Raw genomic sequence first — 9,086 nt, forward strand, 5'->3', positions numbered from 1 at the left:
TATTCACAGCATGACAGAAAAAGAAACCATATCAGACATCAACAAGCTCTAGGGACTGTCAGGTCTTTGTCAGTCTTGAGAGCAAAGGAAAACCCAGTGATTCTGTTGCTCATCTCCAATAACCATCAGTTTCTAAGATGGCACCAGCGAGGCTCTCCACTGGTAATCCAACTCTGAATTAAACAATCCAGAGTGTTCAGTGTCAGGGTCGATGCAGATCAGTGTGCATTAGTGCAGAGAGTGGCCCTTATTGATTTGTACTTTGGGATTTACTGTTGGGAAAAAGCCCTATGCAATGGATCCCTCAAATACTTTTGGGATGGATATTCTCCTCTGCACTTAGGCTGCATGTCTGCAGATACAAGACTGAGAGGAGCAGAAATGTAAAATGAGAGCTTTTGTAACTTAATTAGTTTTTCAAGAGGCATGAGTAAACAAGGGCAAAAGCACTTGAAAAGCACATTAAAATATGTGATAATGGATGCTAAAGCTTTTTTCAGGACTATTCCAGTGTTTTATTGTTACTGACAGTTTTTCAAAGCATATCCCTTTTTTATATTTCATTCAGTGTGTTTTTCCTACTTTCTTTCAATTAGTTTTTATTAAATTAGTATAATATAGTATGGAAAAACATTTGAAGCGTCTGCTTTAATGTTTCCAAAGTTATAATATCCATGATAAAGCGATTATAAATTCAGATTGATGTGCAGTGCTAAATACAGTCAAGTGCAGTCTGCATCAAATTACCATGAAACACAACTGTGTCAAAAAAGATGCTCCTGGGATCTATCACTGAAGTCCAGTAAGTTCCAAATTTCTACAAATTGATGTTCATATCGTGAATATAAACAAAAGCAATGGCTTTCAAGATGGAAAACACATTAAAAAATGTAAAACATAACTGCACATCCAGAAAAGAAAAGTGCCCGGCAGTAATGTACACATGATCTGTACAAAAAAAAAAAAAGCTTAACTATTATGGTTTCATGCTGATTTTCTCCCAGGTACCTATAGCTTAGACTTGACAGCCAGATGGCGCTCTCTGTCTTCCATTTGCAGTAGTCTAAATGTGACCTTACTGTACCTCCTCTTCCTGCTGTCTCTGTTTGAGAGAAAACAGACTGTGTGTCTGTGCTTATGTGTAATGTGATTTTAGGGGTGAAAGCTTCCAGCAGGCATGATAACAAAAAGGTAACAACATTGCAGGCTTGAAGATTTTGATTTCATAAGAAAAAGTTAAAATACTCATGTGCTATGGTGCAGATTTTTTATTTTTAGCTGTGTTTTGGTTTCTTTTGTTTCCCCACTCATAGATCTGAATACATTCCTTTCTTTACCAGCACTGTATTTTTAATTTTCCTATATGTTTGTATCAATGCACATAATTTAAAAGAAGACACCATTGAAAAAAGGCTGCTGTTATATATGTTTTAGAGAAATATCCTGATGCAGGAACATACAGGCATGTACAAAAGATTGCTATTATAAAGCAAACCATAATCACAGACTCAGACAGTTAATTGTTCCTGTGGGTTTGGCACAGTTCAAGCCATAAAAGTCCATCGTCCCCTGCTGGCCCAGAGGCCGGAGCAGACCTACCGTCCCGAATCTCTGACAGCTGGTTCTGGACTCTGTCCGTGTGTCTGTCTGTGTAGCTTTGTCTGTGCATGTTTATTTTGATTGTATCTGATTTTATTCCTTTGACTCTAAAGCACTTTGTGACTGTTGTCTGTATAAATAAATTTTGCTTGCTTTGCTCTGGCCTTCTTCTGGTGGGTTTGACTTGCTGGACTGTCCTTCCTCCTCCAGTCCCACCAGCCTGCTGCTGACCTCCCACAGCCTACTAGCCGCCTCCTCATCCAGGGCCTGGGGCGCTGGCTCCTTTTCTGTCAACACATCATAGTACTGTCCCGTAACCCCCTCCATCTCCTCAGCCACGGCCAGATAGACGCTTGGCTGGGCCCCCAGCTCTGGGCTCTTCACCAACAGGGAGAAAAAGGGACCTGTAGAGGGGTGGTGGAGGCCACAGTAAGGTTTGATGGTTTAAATTCAGCTGGGATACCACTGTTTGAACTATTTTATACAGCCAGTCAGAATGCCAAGTGTTTTATTGAATAGATTAGCGGATGTCAAGCACCAACACAAATACTAATGGGGTTCATGACATTGGCTGTGGAATACAACAAAATGAAACACTTAGATAAATGTGCGCGTCAGTTACATTTATTCATATCCAAATCTGGCACAAGCTGCACTGTGGATTTTTATTATCTTCTTCATTGACTATAAATTATCTCAATACCAAACACTTTTCCCCATAGTAGAGGGTGTTTATTACCCCCGAGTGCATGTAATTAAAAAATACTCATTGCAGGTTTAAAAAAAAACAAAACAAAAAAATTCACCCGCTGACGCTAAAAGAGCTTTGAGAAGTTGCATCAGCAACATCATTGGTATCTCTGGCGTACTTTGAGTTCAGATTTCAGAGCTTTTATTTGAACTGTAATATTTTTTTAAAGGGGTGATGGAACTGATGTGGTACATTGTAGCTCTGCAGGGAACCTTGTAACACTGATTTTCTTTTAAACCTCAGTTTAAATATTACATACTCCTGTACTGGTTGGCAAAAATTGCTGAAAACCTTTGAATTTACGAAGCCGAAAACCAAGAGGCTTACGTAAGATCAGAAATCACAGTTAGACATTTAAAATCAATGCATTTTTCTCTCAGATGCTGAATTATAAAGCTGAAATTTTGTAGATAGAATCTTTTCTCAATAGAAACGTGGTCTTCTATGTTTGCATTTATGCTTATTTATACAAAACAAGTAGATCAGTGTAGATAATTCATTAAGCAGACTAGTGCCACATATCAGAGCTTATACAGCCTAAGCTAATTGCTGCATATGCATTGAGTAAGCAGCATCTGACTGGGTTTATTGATTTATTTCTCTAAATTCAGAATCCAACAAGGAAGCAGGATACTCACTGAGCACAGAGCTCGAGAACCTTGATTGGTGCAGACTGGTGTGCCTCCCAAGATCCGTGGCAACAACACCTGGGTGCACAGTGTTCACTGTGACTCCTGTGCCTGTAACACACACACACACACACACACACACACACACACACAGAGCATTGTTAAAAATATATATTCCACTGGCCAATTACGAATAAGAACATAGGCTGTACTCCCTCCCACACATGCCCACATATGCAACAGCCACTAGGACTTGCCTTGTAATCGCTTGGCGAGCTCTCTGGTGAACAGAACATTGGCAAGCTTGCTCTGACAGTACGCCTGCTTGGTATCAAACTTCTTCTTCTCCCAGTTCAAGTCCTCGAAGTCAATCTTTCCAACGATGTGGGCGAGTGAGGCCACGGTGATCACTCTGCTGGGGGCGGACTCTTTCAACTTATCCAGCAGAAGATTTGTCAACAAGAAGTGGCCTGGAGGTAGACAGAAACTGTCGAAATCAGGTAGTGATGGAGCAAGGGAGAGTTCACTTGAATGTAAAGATAGTTTTGATGTACTTTCTTTTGCAGAGTTCAAGAAAAAATACACCACTTTCTCAAAAAAGAATGAACTGCGTCTTTATTCGACAGTAAGTAATAAGTACCTAAGTGGTTAACGCCAAACTGCATGTCGAAGCCATCTTCTGTCTTCCCTTCTGGACATCTCATGACCCCTGCATTGTTTATTAGTACATCCACACGCTGCTCCTCTGCAAAGCAATAAACAATATTCAAGAAACTGTTATAGAGTGTGCTTTATTTCTATTATCGAACACATAACTGTAGATGCAACATTAATCTCTGCATGCGACATGTTTTTGTTTCCTCACCTCTGTTGATTCTCTTTGCAAACTCTCGGATGGATTTCATGGAGGCCAGGTCCAGCTGACACGCGTAAACGTGGGGGTTCAGGGTATTCCCTCGGATTTCCTTCGCAGCCGCCTCACACTTCTCCATGTCTCGACATCCCATAATGATCCGACCCCCTGATGGTGTGAGAAAGGGAAAAGGAGTGTGTGTGTCTCAGTGAGAAAATACAACTACAAAAGATCTTATATATAATTAACTTAAAGTGTATTTTCACAGAGTGACATCATATTTTCTTCACACCTCTCTTGGCCAGTTCTTGGGCCGTCTCTTTGCCAATGCCTGTGTTGGCTCCTGTTATGACCACAGTCTTCCCATGAATGGTAGCCTTACTAGGACACCGGCCTCCAGTCACATAGTTCCTATGAGAGGAATAAAAACCAATTTAGTGTCATCTTACTGAAGCACCTGATAGTAGCACTTGAATAAAAATAACACATTTCTACAGTACCTGGTACCCAAACAATTTATACAACAGTCCTCGAGCCTCAATTCACCAAGTAATCAGCCGATGCTTTTATTCAGTAAGACGTCTAGCTGTGTGCAACAGAGTTTCTGTTATACATCATTGTTTATGCTTAAGAAATGTATGAATAAGCATTACTCCAGTCAAGACACACACACTCATTTCTTGTCCAGGTTCTCAGTCCAAAAAACTGTACTCTTGCTTCCAAAAGGACAAGCAACACTGTAGAATTCTCACTATAAACTTGTTTTTTGTTTGTTATTACATTTAGAGAAACTACAATATTTAAAGCCAAATTTGGCTCTTCGTCAGTACAAAGGTATCTCTCCTTAGGAAGCAGCCATCAGATATCCCAGCACAGGAAGACTGTACACACATTACACAAATAGTGGAAGGAACAAGGGGTTAACAGACGCCAAGCAGCTAATTTTCCCCCCTGGAGCACCTTCGCAGGTTAATAAACCCTTTTCACAGCAGACATTTTGACTTGTCAAAGCAGGAAAAGCACAATTGAAATAAATGATATATATGTTTACATGGGCCGGTTCCAGGCTCTGGTATTGTGAATGCTCTCTCTCACTGACAAGACTTACTGGGATGATTAATGCAATATAATTAATGTTATTTACACCTGTGCTTTTCCTGCTTTGACATGTCTGCTGTGAAAAGCGTCTATCCAGCCATGACAGCTTTATGAAAGAGGGATTTAAAAAGAAATTGCTCCAGTGTAGTCTTGACTTGATCCCAATCTTTAGGACCTGATGTGCACCAAAGTACATTATTTTGGTCCTGGACTTGACTTGAAGTTAACTTTCACACTGCTCTTTATCATTACGTAAGCTAACACAAGGGATATAAATAAATTCCCTTCAATTCACACTAGTCTTAATAACTGTGAACAGGTGGACGGATTATCATTAACACCCGTTCAGTTTATTCAATCCAACACGATCACTATGTGATACACAGCCTATGTGAAGTATATTACACCATACAATTCAACCAATGATTCTGTACTTTGTGGGGCTGTTGTACTGGATTATATAGTACAGTGTAGTGCTATCCGGACTTAAAACTCACCTGTTCCCCAAAGCCTGTGACTGAAAACTAACTTAGACCTCAGCTCAGTCATTTTATGTGCTTTTATTACTAGACATGTTTTACACACTTACAATATCACGCTTTTATATTTTTTTAAGTGGTTTTTGTTTAATTTTTTCAAGAAATAACAATGTCAGTATAACAATAAGAATGTTAAAACATAGAAACATATTCAAAAGATCAAAAGAAAAACAAGCCATACTTTTTAAACTATTTTATACTTTTTATACTATTCATAGCCCGAGCCCACAAAATAAACACACATACACACAAACACAGGCGCTCCAAAAAGGGAGACGACTAACCCAACTTGTGTGAGAAAAAGGAAGGAGAAAAAGGAAAAAAGAAGTGAGAAGTGCTTTAATCTCTATCATGTTTTTAAATGAGTGTCTACAAAGTTTTAATATTCAGTTTTACATGTTTTTAATTAATTTGATTGTTTTAGTAAGTATGTTCTTATCTTCACATTTGTGTTTGTATTTAATAACTCTAACTGTTCTTGCTACAATATTCTTTGTATTTCCTGTGAAGCACTTTGAATTGCCCTGGGTATGAAATATGTTATATAAATAAAGTTGCCTTGCCTTCTTATAGGAGAAAGAAAATTCAAAAGAATAATTTAATACTTTGATGCAATCCAGCACAACAACAGTAGAGTTTTAAACATCTGTGTGACACAATCTCAGCAAAAACTGAATGTTACGGGCTACACAGCGGCAGTATGTGTTACAGGGCTATTAGAGATTGTATGAATTAGATATAAGTGTTCAACATATTGTACCCTAGTCTAAGCTTTATAGAATATTCATATCAGCACATGTAAACAGTGTAAACTATACGGTACAGTTACATCATAATAAAATATGTCAAAATATGAAGAGTGACTCACTTGAGTAAAACAGCGGATCCAAACACGGTTCCAAACACAGAAACTGGTAAAATGTATTTACTCATTACTCCTGAGTAATGCTGACGACAGAACAGACCATTAAAAATGTTTTAAAGCAGTTTTCACAGCTCATATTACTACACACCTCCAGCACAAGGTTACCGTCGCTTTTTAATAGCGTCATCAATGAATCCTGACCAACCGCGATGAGCCAAAAGACAAATGGCATTGTGGGAAATGTAGTCCCATATAGACATTTACTTCCAAACTGTATACAACATAACCAAAAAAAGTGCTGCACGTATCTGAGTGATTGTTGACTTTTCTTGCAAGAAAACTTCACTTGGATAAAAATCACTTCTCTGGAAATCCCTGATCTGATTTGAGTGTTTTTTTATTTTAATTTCTTACATTTGCTTTTACTTCTTATTTGAATTGTTACAGTAGCTCAGGGAACATTGTTACTAATTACATGTAGCACATATGATGTATTTTATTTTTTTCTTTTAATGATACAGCCTACATAATAGTTCTGGAAAAGTCATAGTGAGCATAAAAATGCCAGGAGAAAAAAATAAAAATATAGGAGCCAAAGATGAGATGGTGGGGATTTTCTTTTTAAGAGGATGTAGAGTCATCAGAGAAAGAAAGGGCTGTGATTCAGTGGGAGGAGTGATATGACTGTGAGTTATTTTTTTCTGTTTTGGGGTTGTTAGAAAGATGTGAAATTGCTGCTGTTGTAATTGCAGACGGAAATAATTGAGACTGAAAGCAGCAGAAAGAGAGAATTACAGAATGAGACTGAGACGTTGCTTCTGTGGAGGGTTGGACTCAGAGGTTTGGAAGTATAGCTTTATACACCTGAATTCAAAAAGTAGCCTAAATGAGCCTAAATGACTAAAAAGATTGTGTGTTTTGAAAAAGGTTAAGATTTCAAAGAGCATTGACAGGGAAAGGTTTTCAAAGTTTTCATGCTAGATAGTCTTAATATAAGACATTGTTGAGGATTGTGGGTCGCATCTGCAAGATATGACTCTAACCTACTCTACTTTCTTTCCACAATGAAAAAAGCACCACTCATAAGATTAATTTATTCATCAATCAATTAATAGACATGAAACATTTTGAGCTTTTGGCCTGATAGACTGTCATCACTATATTTTCAGGACTGGCCATGAGAGGAAACATTGGATCTTTTTGTCTGCAGACTGTACAGTTTAGTTCTGATTATTCCATTTATAACATTTGCAGTATCATATTTTTATTATATCATTATCATGTCATTTTCATATTATTTTTTTTATTTCTTGGTGATGTTGTATTGTATCCATACTCTGCTCCTATAACAGAGCAGGGTGACATAAAAGTGTGATCTAATTCTGGTCCGCAAAAGGCATTTTAGTTCAAAAACTGGGTTCTGTGTGAATATTTCCCCACCATGACATTGCAGTATATAGGGCAGCTAGGACACACAGAGTAAACTCTGCAGGAAGATACAGTACATTTGAGTACAGAGAGAAAAAAAAAACAAGGCCACCCCCTTTGCAACTCAGAGGTGGAAAACTTGAGGTGACACATAAAAAGTAAAAACTAGGACGTGAGTGTGGTGTCTGAAAAGGGAGGAGAGGAGGGGAGAGATGGGGCGGAGGAGCAGCCCTGCTCTATTTGTTCACAGCTCAGAGGTGTGTCCCCCTGGTGTGTTTGACCCTCGGTGCTCTCTGCTGTCAGCCCACAGTGCTTGACCTTCAGTATGATTTATGACAGCTATGTTCCCACGATAACCCCCGAGGAAACTCTTCGCCTCGCTGACCGCTGGTCTGGCTCTGCTGTGTGTGAGACACCTGGATGTGAAGATGATGCTGAAGATGCATCTATTTAATATCCACCCGTGTCCTCAATGAGGATAGAAAACCCTGGGTGAAATGATTTTGTTTCAGGAAAACAGGAAGATCATATTCCCCTGTGCTGACTTTTTTTTTTTTTTCCTAGGCTTCATTCCTCTTCCCCTGCTGATCCTGGACAGCTTGAAAAAAGCTTATCTTTCACTCTCAGCCCAGATATGAGCCTGACCTGCATCTGTTCAGTGGAAATCTGGGCTAGGAGACAAGAGGAAGTGTAGAAAGAAAAGATAGATGCAGAAAGAAAGAAAAACAGCAATTAATAGACCTAAAAAGAAGCAGCTCCTTGATATACTTATTGTACGACATTTGGATTGAGATGACAGAAAGTAAGCACAAAAACATTTACCAGGGAACAAACATACACCCTTTAACCCATCTGATTAGTGATCTTTAATGATGATGCACTGAGGTTATCCCTGTCATGTCGATGCTGTTTTCTCAGTCCAATCTGTTGTGGTTGGCAAACATGTCTGGCAGGAGGCCTGTCGTTAAACATGTACAGTAAAGGGGAGCTGCCGGGGCAGTGAATTAATTGAATGTCTTGCCTTGTTGTTACCTAATAAGAACAGTTGGCAAAGTCACCATGTGAAGTACTTGAGGCTATAAGCTGTTGAATTATGCAAGAGTCGGGCAGCTTGTTCCTTCAGAGCATGAATCAAAAACTAAAAGCTTATATGGACGCATTGAGGTTGGATAGTTCGTGTGTAAACAGCCAGGCGCTAGGACCCGGGACACGTGAGCGTATTGGTTTGCCAGAGGGTGGAGACGGTGAACAATGAAGGAGCTGACTGGTAGGACCAGCAGAGGAGCAACATCTGAGACCAAACCCCCCTCCGTCCCCCCCTACT

General features: G+C 39.2%; 1 protein-coding gene across 1 annotated transcript; it reads right to left on the reverse strand.

Annotated features, from left to right (window-relative positions):
* Positions 1-629: 629 nt before the first annotated feature.
* LOC137171986 (retinol dehydrogenase 13-like) lies at positions 630-6,523 on the reverse strand. Its single transcript, XM_067576227.1, has 7 exons — positions 6,338-6,523; positions 4,125-4,243; positions 3,845-4,000; positions 3,620-3,724; positions 3,237-3,449; positions 2,989-3,090; positions 630-2,003 (listed from the first exon to the last, which is right to left on the reverse strand). The coding sequence occupies exons 1-7, from the start codon at positions 6,400-6,402 to the stop codon at positions 1,693-1,695; spliced, it is 1,071 nt and encodes a 356-aa protein (XP_067432328.1). The 5' UTR covers positions 6,403-6,523; the 3' UTR covers positions 630-1,692.
* Between the last annotated feature and the right edge of the window lie 2,563 nt (positions 6,524-9,086).

This window comes from Thunnus thynnus, chromosome 20 (genome assembly GCF_963924715.1).
Source record: "Thunnus thynnus chromosome 20, fThuThy2.1, whole genome shotgun sequence".
Classification (NCBI taxonomy): domain Eukaryota; kingdom Metazoa; phylum Chordata; class Actinopteri; order Scombriformes; family Scombridae; genus Thunnus; species Thunnus thynnus.

Coding starts and splice junctions, on each gene's coding strand:
- LOC137171986 (XM_067576227.1), bottom strand. CDS start 6,402: ATGAGTAAATACATTTTACCAGTTTCTGTGTTTGGAACCGTGTTTGGA. Junction 4,244..6,337: donor GGATCCGCTGTTTTACTCAA/GTGAGTCACTCT, acceptor TTCCTCTCATAG/GAACTATGTGACTGGAGGCC. Junction 2,004..2,988: donor GTTCTCGAGCTCTGTGCTCA/GTGAGTATCCTG, acceptor ACCCCTCTACAG/GTCCCTTTTTCTCCCTGTTG.